A 19,486-nucleotide genomic window follows, 5' to 3' on the forward strand; every position below is an offset into this window, starting at 1 on the left:
ACAAATCCTCCAGCCTGTGTCAGCATCATTTGCTGAAGAATAGTTTGTTTTGTAGGTGCCTTGTATATGCTGACATCAGATGCTTAAACTCCTGTAATTCATCCATTAAATTACAACACCATTCACAAATCCTCTGGCCCATATCAGCATCATTTGCTGAAAAACAGTTTGATTCTACCTGACATTATAGTTTTGCCTGAAGATATTAGTGCCGATCAAGAACAATCCTCCTCTAGAATTTGTTATAGTACTTCATGAATGTTATTGTACTGTTTCATGGGTTTGTTTGTTTGCTTTTAATGTACATTCTACATTCATGTCCACACAGAGCGGTATCAATCCCAGCCTGAAAGTGATCGACTTGTTCAGAAGTGTGGATCTGGGCCATTTGTGCCGCCAGCCCCGCCACTGGGTCCAGTAGGCGTGATGGGCCCAGCCGGGACGCCATGGACTCCATTGAAAGCTGAGCTGTTGTACCCGCAAGCTCCGTCGACACCTGTGATGTCTACGGAACCTTACCAGCAGCAACCATATCATGTATGGTGGTCAGTTGGCTCTCCTGGAACTTCTAGCACAATGCCTGTGGCACCAGTAGCACCTTTAGTCCGCGTTTGGAATGTAAGTTGCCCACCCTTATTCTGTCTCTTTCTCCTTGGTCCAAAACTTGTTATATATCAGAGTATTTTGTTGTGAACCTCAATGGCAAAGGGAATTTGCTTTCCAAAGTCCATCCTTATCTTCCTTAATGAAACATTTCTTGACATGTTCACCCTCATTCATTCATCAGGATGTTAGATAGTGGCAGATTGAAAGATCACTTTCTCTCGAGGAAACACCTGTAAAGATAGATGACATTAAGTGTGTCGCGTGAGTAATTCACTAATGTGACTGTTTAGGCATATTGGTGGGACATTAATAAAAATTTTACCGCACGAGACGAGGGCAATAAAGAGGCATGAGACACAAGAGCACTGACATTATTTTTTATGCATATTTCATATGCAACAGGTAACCTACCCTAATGGGTTTTTTTTCTTTAAAAAACATTTCACCCCTTACTGCATGTTGTATCATATAACCATGTAAAACTTGATAAAAAGTTGATGTGAAAGTTTATGAAAATTGATTTCTCACTATTGCATGGTGAGGATAAGCATTCTCTTTCCTTTTTCTTCTAGGAACCTTTTACAGGCAAGCTAAGCTCCTTAACTGTAGAGGGCGTGTCAAACTTTCTTGAGGGCCTTGAGGGTATTGACAAGTCACGGGTGCCCGACTATCAAAGCACACTGACGCGACACAACATTCATGGCCAAGTTCTGTTGACGTGTAATATCTCTGAACTGCGGGATGTGCTTGGTATGACTTTTGGCGACTGGGAAATCTTCAAGATGGCTATCTTGTCATTACGTGAGCAAGAGTTTCAACGTGCGCAGCCTAGTGCTTCAGCAGAAGACTTGCCTCCCATGCCTTTTGCACGAGACCGTACACACTCAGTATCTTCAGCAGCTCCAGGTAAGCTTCTTTGCTAAGCGTAATCTGTTATGACTAGTACTGCATCACATTTTTATTTCGCCCTGTGTAACGAAGGCCTATGCCATGCATGGATCCATCTTTTTTTTTTTTGTGTGTGTGTATGTGTGTTTGTGGAGGGGAGGGGGGGGGGTCTGACCTTGAGATGGTGATTGATAATGGGGATAATTGCAAGGGTGCTTACAATCAATAATAGTAATAATAAATTTGTTAGCATCTAATAGGGAAAAAAGACTTCATGGGCTTGTCACATCCCGTATGTTGCATGGCACAGCATACACAAACTTCAATATGGTGGTCAGGACATCTGGACATTCTCCTTGAACTGCATATGCCCTATGCAGGGTCTGTATTTAACTTATGTTTGGTATGGCAATGCATACAAGCAGGAAATAAATCCAAAGCACTCTGCACGGCACTCAAACAAACTTCACAGCTTTCAGAGTTTGTTTTGTCCCACAACAATAATGTTTGCCAAGTGTGCACTCCTTTTATTTAACACTCTGCACTTGCTATTTTCCTTCTAAGAACATTACAACATACTGAGACATGTGTACTATGCCTGACAGGGAAGTGCTGGGCATGCAGTGTCAAGAACTTTTCTTACCAAATAAAGATAATTCCCTAAAGGGTCTATATTTTTTTGTAGTTACTTAAATATTGGCCTCTCTTTAAAGCAGCTGTATTTGAAATGCTAGTGATACCTGAATTAGTAGGCTTGTGCAAATTGTAAATTTTAGGTTCGAAGCGAATTCAAGTCTAATAGTGATTTGGTCGAAAGGCTAGCTGTGGTTTTAGCCTCTCACAAGAAAGTTTTTTTCCTAGGTGACCATACAGATTCCAAAGCAAAAGATAAAACAAGTGATGGTTCAGATAAGTCTGAAAAGATGTCCTCTTCACACTCTCAGTCAACTTCAAGACGACCAAACTCATCACTCGAAAAACAGGCAAGTCATTGGTGGTACAAATTTTTGCTAGCCTCTAATCCTTTTTTATGTGACGTTTTTTTGTCTGTGCACAGACGACTGTGTATCAGACTTTTTCAGCAATGCATTGCTTGTCAGACATAAAACAACAGCAGCCAGGTTTGGATGAATATAGCACGAGGTGTATGTGTTTGTGTGTGTGTACAATGTGCATGTGGTACAAAAATACCAATCTGACAGCCTGCCTTAAAACGTATTTTGAACTGTGTTCCAAATGTAATAAAGGATTTCTCTTTCTCTCTCTCATTTTTTTCCCCCTACATCTTGCTTTGAAGTTTTACAAGGTCAACATTGGCACAGTCCGTAATCATGATTACATTCATAAATGATTGTATCCTAGCCTCACTGCAGAGTATCATCATTTAGGCAATTCATTTTTATGTTTACTTGTGTGGACCCAAACACAAGCACAGCTTGTGCATAACAGTAGTTCTATTTGAGACCAAGGCTGTGGTTGTTTTTGTACACTGTTGTTCCTATTGTACCTCTGCATATATACACCTGCTATTTTCAAATACAAGCACACTTCACCATTCCATGGCCTTTTAGGTTTGTGCAGTGGAGTGTAAAAATGTGAAAGCTCTATTTTTAAGCTTTATATTGGTGCAAAACTTATGTAGTGGTTGGAAACACTTGTTCTTATCTGCAACCATACTGACACACAATAGAATCATAGAGCAGATTGTTGCAGATGGCGAAACCAGATGCACTCACAGTAGTGTGCGTTGCTGTGACTTGCATGCCTGCAGGTGACAATGGAGGAGAGCTTGATTGTTGGTGCCTTGGAGACCCTTAGTGAAGAAGCCATGGAGGATACGCTTGATGAAAGTGTAGCCCCACATGCGGGATTTCACCATTCGCAGGTGAGCCTTGCATTGACTGCTGTGCGTTTTTTTTATGACCGATGTCCTTGTTGTTATGAAATGATACTCTTAGTTAAATAGGACTTGTTCAGCAGCCTGCTCTTTTGTCACTGAAGAGTGGCTTCTGCTTATCTACATTATCAAAATGCATATCCTTACAAATACTACTGAATGGTTTAGCTACATAGTATTAGCTACATAGCTACATAGGTTTAATACATATAGTATTTGATACGCAGGTGGGCTACTGTTTCAGTGTGTCTGTGCCACTTCTAGAGTTGCTTGGATGCTTTAAAAGGAGCCAATCTTGAGTGGATGAACAAAAACTTACTGTAATGTTGAACCTTTGTCATTAAAAGGAAAAATAACCCTAGCTTTTTGGTTTTGACAGGTGTTGAGCCCAATCTTGTCTGATCCCGGCGAGGGAGAGGAAACAAGCGGGACAACAGTGCGTACAACGGGGGATAATGAGGTTGACGTTGTTTACCTCAAAATGCCTCATGGGTCCCCAAAGTACAAGTGAGTACATTTGTCTTCTACAATGTACTTGCAAGTAATGTATGTATATGTATACACAAACATATGTGGCTCTTATGTGGCATGCTATCTGAAAAAAAAAAAAAGCAATACTGATGTTCTCCTTTCAGCAGTATATCTCTATCACTTAAACTCAATTAGGCCTTTTATCTTCATGGCAAATATTACTTTTCTTACGGAGGATTAATTTTCAAACTAAATGATGTCTCTATACTAAGGAATCGGTATAACACGAAAGTGAAACATGTCTTCACAGAGGTAGTTGAGCGTTTATTGTGCATTACTATAACTGATATGTATTATAATGTAATACAACTCCCAATGCTCTTTGATGTAGAATGGCTGTGCAAGATGTGCACTGGGATTTCATGGCATAGATGGGAAGATCTGATGCGAAATTTTAGAGTGGTAGCTTCAAAATATATACAACTTAATACTATAATCACAAAATTACCAGGAATGGCTAAATTTTTCAGTCTTTTCCTGAATTTCTAACACAGAAAATTACCATTTTAATAGATAGAGCATTTTAGTTTGCATATGGATGCTTATAAAATAAATGCACTCTGTATTTTGTATCCTCTGTACGTCTTGTTTATAGACACCAGTGTGCAGTCGTAAAGCAACTGCTAATTGAAATCTATGATGCCTCTTATGTCACAGTCTTTGTAAGGCAGTTTTAATAACCACTGCTTAACTACCAGAAAAAGCTTGTTCTTTGTCCAAGCATTTATTTAACCTTTGTCCAGAGCGGGAGAATAGAGCATTATTAAAAAGACATTTGTACAAGCCACCTTATATATGTATATCAGGGTACTGTTCATGGTATAAAATGTAGCACTTTCCATGTATACTCGGATAAGTGTAGTGCATTAATTCCTTTTTTTTTTTAACTTCTTCTGCATGTGTGCATGTTTAGATGTGCATGTGCGTGAAAAAGGTGTGAGAAGGCTGACAGGTTGCATTTAGATAAGTGCCTTTTTTTTCTGTTGCTGTTAACCCTTTGTGACTTCCAAGTGTCTGCCATGCAATGGGTAGGTTCGTCCACACATTGAGGCACCTCAGTAAGCAAGAATCGACTGTAGTTCACTCCGTCGAATTGTTAAATATTGATGTTCCTGCAACCCTGTGACAAGGGCTCTTGTGTAATTAATGCTTCTCGCTCAATTAAGCACATCACAGTGAAATTTTATTTAGTATAGTGTTTAGAAGTCCATGAAGAATATTTATGTAAAAGAGATTGCTCTTTCTTTTTTTGTGTGTGTGTGCGTCACGCAGGAAATTAAGGTACAGCAAAATGGGAATAAAAAGAAACAGTACTGCTCCTTGCTGCGCATGACCGCTACATTAGGTGCTACAATAGCAAGCCATTGTCTATATCGTATGTACCGCATGTAGTAAAAGCATTTGCTTGGTGGGAGTGACCACAGTTTGTGGAAAAGTGTTGCCCTTTCCACTTCATATTTAAGGGCACAGGGTAGGCCCTATATCTCCCATGTATTTAAGGCTTCTTTAAGAGCAATTTTCTTGGAAACTACTGTATGTGAAGCATTTGGGTTTGTTTCAGTTTATTCACTGGCATCTCTTCTTCCAATGGAACTATAATTACAATTATATTTGAAGTGTTGACTTTTTGCAATTTCTTTTAGCAAAGCAAGTAATTTTTCTCATTATTTTTTAAATAAAACTGCTAAAAAATGAAAACTGTTCTGCATACGTACATGATTCTAGTTCAGTAGCTTCATATTGATGCTTGGTTTATTCTGGTAAAAGATCAGCCTTCTGTTTCTTCAAGCTGTTTTGATAATGAGGCAAATGTAACAAAAAAATTGCGTTCGAGATATTGAGAGTTAAGAGAAAAAACAAGTATATTTCATGTTTTGTTCAAAAAGAAGATATACTGAACAATTTAATTAATAGCACCCTGCCATGTAGTCATGCCACGAATCAGCTTTTCGCTTTTTTTCTTGTTTTCTTGGTTCCCTGGCTTGTTTTGTCATGTCTTCTGTCTCTCTATTGGCCAAATACTGTCGATGGCGGTCGATCTCACCTAGTCATATCAGTGTTGCACCTTGGTAATATGCCAAATGGCATTGAGGCATGCGGGCCTTTTTAAAAGTTAGAACAGTTTCAAAGGTAGTAGTTCTGAGGGTTTCCATTGCAAGGAATACGATCCAATGTGTTCTCTATAAGTGCCACGGTTTCTCTGCATTCTGTGCAGGCACAGTTACTCGTAATCATGGTTCGTAGAAGCTCCACATCAATTAAAATGTAGCCCTTGTCACTACAGGCAACATTTTGTCCTTGTGGCGACGCGGAATGAGGACAAAGCTTACTTGCTGAAGTGCTCGCACGAGTGCTCTTGGTCTCGCTTCTGTTAGTAGCCGAAGCGTGTCGATTTTCAGTTATACTGTGCTTCCTAAACAGTTGCTTTGATTTGTCAACACGAGAATATCTTTCGCCACCACAGCAAAATCAACAAAGACGCGACTTAACTGAAAATAAGTGCACAGAACCGTGTCTCCATGCGTGTGTCACACAGACAAGGCAAGTGGACTTAGTAAGTGCCACGCACGTTCAATAAAACTACACCATATGCCTTTAAGTAGCAGGAATACCTTTTTAAAAACCTGCGATGCTCAGAGAAACTATCAGTTTAAATTTTTTTTAAATTCACTTGAGGCAGAAAACTCAGGTTGTGCATGTCACTTGTCCCGTTAATAGGGAGGCAGTCGCTGGCCAGATTCCAAGGGCTGACGTATTGGCCCCCCTGAAACGCACCACGAAAGCGCGGACAATTTAGAGTAGGTCCTTTTAGTGCACCAGCGAACGCCGGTTCTGGTCCAAAGACCGTGTCAGAGCCAAGAGTTGATAACACAAACAAAATATATTCTCAGTTAAGGCAGTACAAGCCTCACACAAACGTGCACACTCGGCTGGTATCAATTACAACTCACAATATAACTCAGATGGTATTAACACAAAGAGAACAAAACGGATTGCACGCCACAAATGCAATCTCATGTATTGCACTCTATTCAAGAACAGTTAAGTCCTCAATATTCACCAAACATATCCAGTCAAAAATTCTTGGGACATATCTTGAATGCTTCTCTTCCACGAGACACTCACACAGACTCCAGCGCTCATTGTCGTTCCCTTCCATCGTCGGCCCCAAACGTTTCTCTTGCAGGAAACACTCACGTAACTTTTCACTGCTCACATGGAGTTATCACCCGATTCTTCCAGATCGACGATCGACTGACCGCACAACATCATAAAACACGTCTTCTTTGGTCGACGGAACCACACTCAACATAACTTCTTCACCATCTCCGGACCGACTGACTCGACTGGTCGTCACTGCACGCTCATATCTCCTCGCTACCTGGTACCAGTAGCTTCGGGCGTTTTCTTCATCGTGCAGCACAGCCAAAGCTAGGGAAAGGGCGAGATTCTTCTTGTCGGTTCTACTCGCGGTGGCGTCACTCGGCGTCGCATCATGTTTTCTTTCGTGTTGTTTCCAGACTTTGCCGGGTGTTTGATCCGAGACTCCTGTTCGACGGTGGCCGTTTCGAGGGGGGAGAGGAAGCGGCGCGCCGGCGTCTTTTGATACTTGTTTTTTTCGTTGCAAGTGTTTGTTGAGTGAACTGCTGGCGCCGTTAATTCCTACTGTCGTCTGAAAGTGGCCGCGTGCGCACCTTATTAACGCGCTTGTTTGTGACAGTGCACGATCTGGGAAAGTTGGTCTCGAAAACCTAACCCTTTTGGCTTAATATAAACACACAGAAATGTGTGGGGCACTGGGTATTGTTAAGGAAGGCCTCATCATTCCAAACAAGCAAAAAACCAAATTTCGATTTTTTTTTTAATTTTGTGTCCCTAACAGCACCGTTTTAGTATCACTTGAATTGGGGTTTAGGCTATTCACCATGTGCTTGTGTGTTCCTGCTCATATTACTCACGATAGTAGTAATGTGGTAGTCATGTGGTGAAAGGTACATAGGCCAGATAGAGCAATGTTGGGATGATACGCGGCATCGACACCATAACATGGTCAGAAATGGCAGAGGGACACTTGGCAATTAGTGTGTGCTTGCTAAATTTTTGCGCATGATTTGTTGTTACCAGAAGTTATGACAAGTGGGTAAGATTTGCAATTGAGGCAAAAAGATTCATTGAAGTAGGCAAATATTGTGTGAGTGTGGCATCTGTGTCACTATCACTCATAGAGCCGATGAACTGTGTCAGCGCGCTGTGTATAAACTTTGTCGGTTTCTCAGAATAAATTTGTTGGTGTGTCTCTCACTTCTGGACATGCGAAATCAACGTGTCCAGTATGCTTGATTGGGCTGGTTGGTGCATAGGAGATGAAGAATAAAACAGTGCTTAAAGGGAAGCTGAAGTGGTTTTAGAAGTCGGTAAAACTTTGTTGTTAACAAGGACCACCATTATGTTGACGATGGCGTAATTTTTTTCGCTGTTGGGGCAGTAGGAGCTTTATATACGCGAAAGAAAAGTTCGTCTTGCTCCGCCCACGCGAATGCGCCGAAAGTGTGGGCGTGGAAACGAACTAACCGGAACTACGTCGGTAGTTTTGGCGGAGCCGTGCAGCACTGTTGTGTCTCCAACCGTGGCCCTGTGACTAGTTTCGGCTGCGCGCGTTGATGGAACTGATCGCGAAGGCCATGCTTTAACAGTGCCGATGATGCGGCACATCTAAGATGACGTCACCGCCTTCGCTCAGCAGCTCAAGAAGCCCTGCGGCTGCAGCCGCTGTTTTTTGCCAAGAAATGCTATTTGCATTCACTTCTGTGAACTCTTACATTCTTTTTCGAATTCAGCATGGATCAAACTATGATTACACATTCCAAAGGCTTTTTTTTTTAAAGTGCTTCAGCTTCCCTTTAAAACGGGACGAGACGTCAACGCCGTGTCGATGTCTTCATCTCATCCCATCTTAAGCGCTATTTTATTTTTCATCTAACATGCCCAGTTTTCCATCCTAACTTCATATATCTTGGTTATTTTCTTTGCTGATTGGATTAGTGCATTGTTTTCAAAACTTAGTTGTGACATTGGGAGCGTCATGCTTATTTGAGCTGGGAATCGTAAAGTGGCCTAAAGTTAGTTCTGTAAAGGGACCAGCAAATGAGCTTGGCATCAATCAAATGGAAGTGGAGGGCTCAGCCAAAATTTTTCGTGTTTACTTTTAAAAAACGGGTGCTTGAAAAAACTGGAAATGTGGTGTCAAGCCTTGCCTGCATTTTGAGAAGTCTGCTATAAGATGCTCATTTGTTTCAAGTGCCTTTTCTAAAATGAACCAATCCCAAGTCAAGCAGTTCTTTACTATTTTCAGTTTTGTGTTTCTTCCGTTGGGCTCTTTAAATTATGACTCTGCAGTGCCTTCTGAGTCAGAGCCTCTATGACTTGCTTTGGCTATCTGTATTGACCAGGAAATAAAATTTGTGTTACAGTTTTTGTGTATTACTGCTCTACAGTAAAAAATAAAAACCTGAACACTAAAAAAAACTAAACAAATGAGCAGACTTATTGCATTAGAATATTAAATGTATTTAATTGGTTGCTGGCCTCAGAATTTGGGAAGCCCCAAAGACCCCCTCCTACTGATGCAACTGGGCTTCAACTGCGGGCTCTTGAATGTGCCTACGTTGAATTGCACATAAGCCCCTGGCTGTTGACTAAAGATTCTTAAGACATAAGCAAACTGAGTTGTAAAGAAAATTTCTTGCCATTTCAGCTACTCACCACTGTCAGCCTCTGTTCCGGACTATGAATGGGGTGTGCAAGGACCAAGCCCCACAGTGTACTGCAGCACTGATCTGCCACTTGAGAGCTATGGCGTGTCTGCACCACCTTCAATTGCTTCCAGTCCTAATGCTCCACCACCAGGGTCATTCGACACTGCCTCCTTCATGGGAAAATTGGATGCAGCCAGCCAGAAGCCTCGCAACAAGCATCTTGACTCAGTTGTGGCACAGGAAGGCATGTCTCGCCGGGGCAGCCTATCACGAGATGCAGCTGAGAGCAGCTTGATTGACCACTGGAAAGGTTTGGGTGGTTCTGATTTGCACCAGGAGCGTCACCGGCTGGAGACCTTATCACTCCCCAATGATGCGGCAGATGATGAGAATGCCCCGCTGATTGAGGTTGCAAGGCCTATGTTTCTCGCAACAATGACATCCCGGGATGTGGAAAGCTCATCGCGCAGAGAAAGGGAGTTCATTCAGCCTTTTAAGCTTTCCCGTGGAGCTAGAAGGTTCAACATTGAACGCCAGTTCTCTGTGGACGAGCGGTCTGACATTGACCCAGAGGAGCACAGGTTAGATGGGGCGAAATCCACGTCAACGGCATCGCTCACAATGCTCAGGAATAATGCGGATGGGGCGACAGAGACATCAAGCCCAGCCACAGCACTTACTCCTCTGTCATCTTCATCAGGGAGGTCCCCTGAGGGAGATCCAAAAGTGCGCCGCAGTTCTGTCCCTTCAGCGCAGCCTGACGAGCAAAGGAGCCCAGAAGAGGGCGTGGTGCCCTCACAAAGCACACCTTTCAAGCTTCCAGAGCTGTCAAGCCGCACCTTTTTGCGGCAGTTGACTGATCAAGAACAGAAAGGTCAAGCTGGCCAGACATCATGCGAGGGAACGTCATCTGACACTGTTGTCATTGCTGGTAAGGCGACTGATGCCAAGCATCTCTTCTCAAGCTCTGAGACTGTTATTTAGACTGACAAATCCTGGTGAAGTATTGTTTTGTTTGGTGCATTTCTTTGACTAGCTGTTTTGCTTTCAGAGCTAATGTGAGTGAAAGCTCTCCATATGCATATAGTTTATAGGGAACAAACATTATCAGGCCTTCAATAAGTTTTTGTGTAAAAGGCCACACATTGTATTTTTCTAGTCTAGCATTTCGATATCATAATGTGGCAAAGCAGACATTATGAAATTGTGGTCATCCTACATTATAGTGGGCATTTTGTTGGTAACTATGAGCTGCCTTTTTGGTTCTGCTCTATATATTATCCATGGAATCTATATTGCATTTGTAGCCAAGAACACTGAGAATAGAAAATTAATGACGTGCTGTGCACCAGTAGCCACCATTCAAACCTAAGCTGATACATGACATTGCTATTTTCCAAGATTAATCCAAAGTCCCCCACTATGACATGCCTCATAATCACATTGTGGTTTTGGTATGTAAAACCCCATAAATTATTTTTTTTTTCAATCAATGTTTTGTTCACACAAGGGACTGCTTAGTTTATTGTTTATTTTTATGAGAAATTACATATTTTCCCGGTAATTTCTGCTCAGTATGTATTGTGGCTACTGGTTGCATTTTTATATAGCTTGATAACCACTGTGCTTATAGAAAGCACACTGGTGTTTTCAGGGCAGCACTATCATCAGACATATAAACAATTGTATGCTGTTTGCTTCTTTCTATTTTTTCAAGAATTACTTGTGGCAAATAGCACTATTCAGCTTCTTTAGGTGGATTACTTGTAGAAGGCAACAGTTATTTGTACTACAGATCAAAATGTGCGAGCTACTTCCACTAATCAACTTTTAGCTTGTTCTTTTTCAGACCTATGTTGCAACCATTAGTTTGTATTGGGCCAGTTATGAAATCATGAACACACACTCTTAAACTATCTCCAATTCTAAAATGCCAGTCTACAAAATACACTATGAGGAGCATTTTCTTACTGTTAATAATTTCCCCTAAACCCCCCTTGTAGTCTACAGGAGTAAACAAATTGGAATGCCATTGCATTCATCAGCACATTCCAGGGATGGATATCTTAAAACCGTGGCTTGTACCAGGATTTCTGATGAGTAGGTGCATCACTGTTACCTGTCTTCATTTGCAACTGGTGCCCTCAAATGCAGCATTAATGAATTAAGTAGCAATACTTTGGTATGTGTTCGTCTGAGCACTGCAACTTGTCATTCATGTAGTGGTCACTTCTTCCACTAATGGCTTTTAGAGATGGAGATGATACCGGTGTTTCATTAACCATGAAACTAAAATGTGGAGTCAAACGTCCATATTTAATGAACATGGACGTAATCATGGAGTTCAGTGAGTGATCTGCTACAATGAAACCAGAAAAGCAAGCACAAAGATGCTTTTGGTTAGACAAAGGAAATATTTGTTAACTCTTAGCTCAGAGTAAGTATTTTAGTGGTAAAGATGTCAAATGTGTACTAGCAAGAGAAGCTCCAAACATCACATTTTGAATGTGCATGTGCATTTTGGCTAATGGCTTTGCTCAGGTGACCTACAGCTACAAACTCAATGTGCTCCTCCAGTAAAGTAATGCAAGATAACACATTACAACATTAAAAGCGACACAAAACGCATTTGTAATTTACTGCTGGTCACACGCCATGGATTGTGCGACGAGCCGCTTGCAAGAGAATGAAATTGCCAGGAGACCCTTTGCTGGCCTGCCATTGGAGGCATCGTGATTCATTAATGAATCACTTGAATTTCTCTTGCATAAACTTGTTCATGATTTTTTTCTGCCAGTATTGGCTTGTACACATATAGTGCAGAGTAGGTACAATAAGGGTATTCTTCTGGAAGATGCAACTGTTATAATGGGGTTTGACTGTGCATCAATATGTAGCAACTGCACAGAAAAATAGGGATAGCGTACCAACATTAAAGAGCGCAGCCTTCTTTTTCTGTGTGGTGTATTGATCTTAAATACCGATTTCATTCTAATACAAATTTAAAAAAACGAATTCAGCCCAATTTTAGTGTCTTGAATTCACTCATATTACTGAATTATATTTCTGCACAGTGTATAGTCATTGCAAATAATGTATGACAGTTTACAGAGAGCTGTAGCATGTGTTCCCAACAAACCTGTTGTGTGCCTTTGAAGGTGTTAAATTAAATGGAAGAGCCTTCAAAGCATTAATTATAATCAAAATAAGAGGGGTATGAATATTTGCCTTCAAACTCTTCATCTCCACTCGTATCCCCAGCTGAGCTCAGAATTATGTACGTCAGCTATCTTACTACACTGCATATGTGTTTGTCATTCTTGTCAGTTGCTATTGTCTCTATTTCTAATTTGCACTTGTCTAAACTCACTCCTACTGCTTCTTGCACTTGACTTTCACTCCCTGATGCCTAATTAGCTCACTCATGACCATAGATCAGCAAACCCCCTCACGACTAGGCTCACTCAGACTCGGACAGACCTGTGTGTATGAGTCTGCATGAGCATTGCTGAGTTGAATTTTGGTGAGTTTGAGTGAGGCTAGTTGAGGAGAATTTTAATGAGTTTGCAGCCGGTTGAGTGTAGCTTACTAGAATTTTCAGTCTGAGTGGGCCCACTTGATTAGAATATTGGTGGTGTTGACTTCAAATGACCATAGCTGAGTGGAATTTTGGAGAGTTTGAATCCCAATTGAGCACTGCCGTGTATAATTTTTTTTAGTGCAAGTCCGAGTGCATGTGCATTGAGTAGAATTTTAGCGAGTTGAGTCCGAGTGAGACCTAAGCAAAAATTATGATTCGAGAGTGAGTCCGAGTGAGTTCTGTTTATTTTGCTGACCTATGCTCATGACAACATTTTGAGGCTTTTTATTGGCAGGCATAATTTTCTGTAATTTTACAGGGATGTAACACCAACGTACATGCAGTCGCCGTCTCCCTGACATTCTCACTTTGTCCCTTTCCTTGCATTCTTTCTGTAGTCTGTATCTTTTCCTTCTTGTTTGATTTCCTAGTTCTGCTTGTGGCAAATGTCAGAAAGCGCTTTTAGATATGATGAAGAGTTGCTGCTAGTGAAGGTCAGAACTATTTACCTGGTCACAGTCTAACATCTAGGCAGCATGTACAGTTGGTAAATTAATGCTTAGCTAAGAAGCTACCTGCTGTATCTATGAAGCACATTTTTGTTAGATGCTGTAGGAGATGTAGCCATCCTTTAGGGTACTTAGGACTCCTTCAGATGTGATCAACAGCTGGTAGGTTGTAAGTTCTTAATGTGATAGTTATGAAGACCAAAGCAATAAGATGGTGGGACAGCCCTTTAGTAACAAGGAGAAGTTTTTAGCTTTTAAACTTTAAAAGCTTCAATTCTATTAGAGCTTAGTGTTACATTTACACTCATGACTGCATTGCTACACCAGTCACCTTTGCATATATACAAATTTCATTTCTGCCATGCAGGCAGCTTAATATTATGGTTTTAAAATTTTCTGTGCATTTTTACCAGAAATATTTTGTAATGAAAATGAAAATTATTTTATGCTGTGCTCGTAACATTGATCGTCTGCTTATCCCACTGTTGTATTTGTAAAATTTTTGTTGAACATTTAGAATCATAGGCTGATCAGTTAGAATTTGATGTGGTCATCTAAGGTCACTTAAAGATAAATATTGTTTACTACTTACCATGCTTGCACTCGGTGACATTTTTTGTAAGCTAGTCTATGCAGAGTATAAGTGCTATTGACATTCTTTGTGGCACGTTATGTGACAGCCTCTTTGTGTTGCCGGTGAGAAGCTAATGCAAAGTCATGCAAAAGCCAAAAATTGGTACTGTACTTGACATTCAAGTGGTGTTGCTATTTTGCTGCATTGACATCTTTTGCATTTATTTATCTTTGGTTTTGTTTTCCTAGGCTTAGCCATAAAAGAGATTTAGGGCTGTGCTGCCACAGCTCTACACATTAGCATGGTTCAAGTATTTGCATCTGCTTTTTATAATGTTCTTGGCTTTATTTTAGTATGTTAAAGGGCACAAGGAATTATGGTACAGCCATGCTGGATATTTCAGCTGAATAAATTGTTTTGTTACATTTTCTGCGTGTGTGTGTGAATGAGCCACAAGTGGCCAGCAAGAGCATTACCTTGCAGACTGCAGCACAATGTGAAAAATGTCTGTTAGCACCCACATGCACTCCACTCTTCTAGCCGCCCATTCACACCAGAGATTGTATGTTTCTACTTGGCGCAGGTATGCAATTTTGAGTGTTCCATAATTGAAACTTAATACAGTGCAAACTAGGGTGAAACTGCACTTGACTGTTTTAGGCCAGCCTGTGGATTTTAGCTTAAAAAGCAGTGACACCAACTGGCATCATTGCTTTGGAAAGTTATACTTGTGTGCGAGTATCCATTCTTTTCAGCGTTGTCTTGAAAAAATTTGAATGTGAATGTTGCCAGCTTGACTGGAAATAATTTGCTTTCCACTATAGTAAACTTGCACAGTAATAAAGTTGGAAGAAAGTGTGGCAATTATGATCCTAGAATTAGTTTCAAAGATTACTGCCTGCCATGATAACAATGACTAAGGGTATTATTATTTGGGATTTGAGTGAGCACTAGAAGATATAACTAACAGTAGTTTATGGTGCCACATCAAACTTTGTAGTATGTATACCCATTTCCCAAATGCCAAACATATATATGCTATTATGTTTTGATATCGCAAGATTCTGATTCAAACATGGGAAGTAACACATAGCATGTAGTAGCGTTTTTAATGTACTGAAGCAAGTTTTTAGTTGTGGATAGATCAGAAAACTTCTTCCCGATTGATTCATTGCTATGCCTAATGAGTTATTCAGTGTACACCAAACAGCAAAAATTTGCGGGACATAAAATGTTCGAGAAAGCTATATTCTCGCTTTGTCTGGGAACATAACCTCCAAATAAATATTGCAGCCTGTAGTTGGTATTGTAACCTATACAGTCACCAGCTAGATTAGAAGCATTATGCACTAGTTGGGCAGATCTTCGCATTTAATGTGGAGCCGATGTCCTGTAAACTTTTGTTGCTGGGTGTACTTATTTTCTTTTTGTACAGATGTACAATGTGGGGTGATGAATAAATTTGAACAAACTTTTCTGATTTTCCTTAATGTACAACTGTGTTTAGGCATTAACCCTGTGATGCCCAATGTATCGAATAGCTATGCTGAGTTTGATACCTCAGAAGTATGATTTAAGCACAGCAATTAAGCCCTTGGGTTACCCTTAGCCCTAGAAGCATTTTTTATATATTAGAGTGAATTTCCAGCTTTCAGGTTGGGGACTGGTTAGCATGCTCAACTATCCGCGACAATTATTAATAGCCATACTAAGGCTTTAAAGGACACTAAAGAGAAACGATGAATTGGTTTAGATTGATAAAGTGTGCTCGGAGAACTCTTGTGTAGTAGTTTATTTCACCACCATAGGTTTATTATTAGAGGAGAAAACCAAGTTCAAAGTTTCATTTTTAAATTTCGCGCCGAAATTTGTAATTCGTGACGTAAAAGACTTCAAAAAGCATTTAACGTATTTTGGCGCCACTGTTTCAACGAAATTTCCACAAACTCGTTATGTCAAGTCTCTGGCCCTCTCAGAGGACAATGTACTTGGATTTAACCGATTAGGAACTACGTAGGCCCAAGCAGGCGCCGTCAAAAATATGTGACGTCACGGCAAATGGTGCGGGAATTCCAAGGTGGCGTCGCCACCTGTATTTTCTTTTTGCACGTTTTCTCGCTTATTAAGAGTCTTCGCGCAGAAAGCGTGGTGTTCTTGGTATCATGGAAGACTACTTTACTAATGCGAGAAAAATTGTTTTGCTCTTTAGTGTCCCTTTAAACGACATCTTGCCGGGGTTTTTTCTGCCATACAAATGTACTTGCCAGTGACTAAGATTTATTATTATTATTATTATTATTATTATTATTATTATTATTATTATTATTGCATTTTGGAATACCGTGGCAAACATCAAAGTTGGGCATGTTGGTGGGTGATGTAAAAATTCAGCAGACATCAAGGGCAAAGCAATGTGCAAAAGTAGATTTTATTCTGACAGTGATACCAGAATGAGTTATTCACCTGGAGCTGTCTAAATGAATTCACATCCTAAAACACAGAGGACTGCACAAAGTATCTTTCTTTCTTGGCACAGGAAAGTTATGCTATGTGCTTATGTAGCTGGATAGTATCTATGGTCCAAGAATAACTACTTCCACGTTGCTGCATATATGGTAGTGTACATGGCATGTACAATGAAAGCACCCAAAGGTCGTCAACAGACTTGAGGACACTTTGGGACACAAGTGCAGAAATAATGCTATTGGCATGAATACTGACTAGGTAGGCAGTTATCCGCAAGTACAAACTTAAAAAAAAAAGCGATTTTTACAATATACAACATTCACACTTGTTTTGTGCACTACACAATAACATGAGCACAAAATGGGACTACAGCTGCTGATGATGGTAATGCCATGCACAAGATTGCACAATATTTATAAACAAACTTGTGTGCATAGTGAAGAAAACCTCCAGCAGCAGCTGAAACATTAACAAGGCTTAATTTGTGAGCAAAATGCTTAAGAGTTGAACAGGGCCTTCAATTACTGAATGGTCAACCAACAGCTCTGTGGACGGATGTGATAAGGCACTTGGCTTTCTTTGTGCATCAGGCACTGAAAGAGGGCAAGCAGGCACTAAAGCGCACTAACACTCGTATTCACTAATGTTCCTTTAACCAATGCTCTTCCTCAACTCAGGCAAGTAGAACACAACGCCAATCCTCAAGTGAACACTGTGCTTCAACATTTCTCTGCATACTCTGTCATGGAGTTGCTGATAACCTTATGCTTCCTTGGCTATGAGTGGACACTTGAAATGGCTTGATTGAGAAATTATAGCTCAGCATTTGTCCAGAATTGTGTTACTGAAGCACATCACTACTACTGCCATAGAGCAGCACAGCTCACTGCATGTAGGAGGAGTGTCAAGTCACCGCACTTGTGAATATAGACATAAGGCTACCTGTAAACACAAGTGGAGCACTCTCGTTATAGCACCTTCAGCTGAGTTGCACAGAGTAAAAGGACTTTAAGTGGGAACACTGGCATATTTCCTCGAAAGGTGCAACAAATATTGCCACCATTTCCTCAAATATGTATTACTCATTGAGAGACATATTTTACCTATCCCTTTTGGCTAAAATTCACACACCATGAAAAAAACAATCACACAAAAGTTCTCTCATACAAGAGAAGGAATGGTTTAAGCTATTACATTTTTTTTTACAATCTAGCAGAAGTTGTGTGTACAGTATGGTATCAAAAATACACCACCATGGAATGAGCACCAGTCTCACAGTGCTCTTTAAAGTTTTTCTTTTTTTTTAATGGTTGTATGGCCTCTATTTTGAGATCAACACTGCAGCAGTTTTGATTTGTGGATGTCACTGGACCAGCAGCAACACGGGCTGCCACAGTCATGTAGCATAGGTATCACCGGCACCACAAGTCAGTCTGGCTGGAACACCAGGTGTCGGTGGCCTTGCCATAACAGAACAACACAGCCAAGCCACAATGAAAGCTTTCAAGTTCTTTGGATTGCCCCATGCCTCATGGCATAATGCTGGCACACACACACACACACACCTTTCTCTTGAAGAAGAAAGCTACATAGCTGTTTCCAGAGGTTGTCGCCTGTAGTAGTTATCGGTGTTTGCATAGTGGGATGGGGGGTATTGATCTGGCCTTTTGAATGTGTTGTCAGATGGGTCCATAGGAACAACCTGTGGAGTTTCCAGTGATCTTTTCATGTCTAGTGTTGAATCTGTTCCTGAACTCCAGTCTCGGGATGCATCTAGCGAGTCATCATAACCACCAACAGACCGGTCCATGTACCCACGGTTTTCGTAGGTAAGGTCAAATGTAGGGTGCTGTAAGTCTGTTGCACCTTTCCTTGCTTCTGGCACAGTTGTAGGGTACTTTTCTTCAATGTCACTGCTGTAGTCCAAGGCAGGGTTGCGAACTTCATGCACTGTATCATCATAGCTGCGGCTATCATCCAGGTCATAAGTATACTGTTTAGCAACAGAGTCTGTGCTTCCATTGTGTTTAGATGGATGCACAGTAAGTCGAGGTGGTGTGCTGGTCGGAGTGTCAGCAAGGGCCCGCTCAATACGATGTTTATAGTCAGAAAAAAAGGCATCCCGGTCAAGTGAGCGGTTGGATGCCGAGCGAATTGAAGCTCGTATGGAGTTCTGTCGCTGAAGATGTTGTTTGTGACGTTCTTGTGACTTGCACCACCAAAAACCAAGGATTATGCAGACACAAATGAGCAGTACTCCCAGCAGTGACATGGCAGTGATGGAAACAGGCTCCTGGTACCAGTAGTCACTCCGCACCACGATTTCTTGTGCTGCAATCAAAGAGGACATGATTGGAGTCTAAAGCCATTTTATTTACAACACTTGAACTTTGTCAGCCAAGACACTAAAAAAAGTGTTGTCTTTGGCATCAAAAGCAACGATATTCAATTGTGGCTCAAACACTTTTATGATGCTCACTGAATTAAAACGAATGCTTGGGCGAGTTGGTTCATCTTTAAGAAAGATTAAACAGCGCAAAAAAGAGCTCATTGAGTGCAGCATAAGGAATGCACACCCTGCAAATATGAAGCACATAGTTCGAAGCAACTTCGTTAAGAGAAAATTAACAGACCTCTGCATGATTTTGCTAACATTTGTTTCACTTAATGTAGTGCCAT

At 40.9% G+C, this 19,486-nt stretch overlaps 2 protein-coding genes across 2 annotated transcripts in view; one reads left to right on the top strand and one right to left on the bottom strand.

The window, feature by feature from the left end:
* The window catches only part of LOC119377015 (kinase D-interacting substrate of 220 kDa B), a 63,586-nt gene extending 48,815 nt beyond the window's left edge, over window positions 1–14,771 (top strand). The window contains exons 22-27 of the mRNA XM_037646653.1: window positions 329–618; window positions 1,179–1,512; window positions 2,356–2,477; window positions 3,266–3,379; window positions 3,771–3,898; window positions 9,678–14,771. Of these exons, the coding sequence (XP_037502581.1) occupies window positions 329–618; window positions 1,179–1,512; window positions 2,356–2,477; window positions 3,266–3,379; window positions 3,771–3,898; window positions 9,678–10,662 (1,973 nt within the window). The 3' untranslated portion in view covers window positions 10,663–14,771. The remainder of the gene's footprint in view (window positions 1–328; window positions 619–1,178; window positions 1,513–2,355; window positions 2,478–3,265; window positions 3,380–3,770; window positions 3,899–9,677) is intronic.
* Window positions 14,772–16,750: 1,979 nt separating this feature from the next.
* LOC119377025 (protein bark beetle) overlaps window positions 16,751–19,486 on the bottom strand; it is a 91,212-nt gene continuing 88,476 nt past the window's right edge. The window contains exon 16 of the mRNA XM_037646660.2: window positions 16,751–19,138. Within this exon, the coding sequence (XP_037502588.1) occupies window positions 18,393–19,138 (746 nt within the window). The 3' untranslated portion in view covers window positions 16,751–18,392. The remainder of the gene's footprint in view (window positions 19,139–19,486) is intronic.

Source organism: Rhipicephalus sanguineus, chromosome 1, assembly GCF_013339695.2.
Source record: "Rhipicephalus sanguineus isolate Rsan-2018 chromosome 1, BIME_Rsan_1.4, whole genome shotgun sequence".
Classification (NCBI taxonomy): Eukaryota; Metazoa; Arthropoda; class Arachnida; order Ixodida; family Ixodidae; genus Rhipicephalus; species Rhipicephalus sanguineus.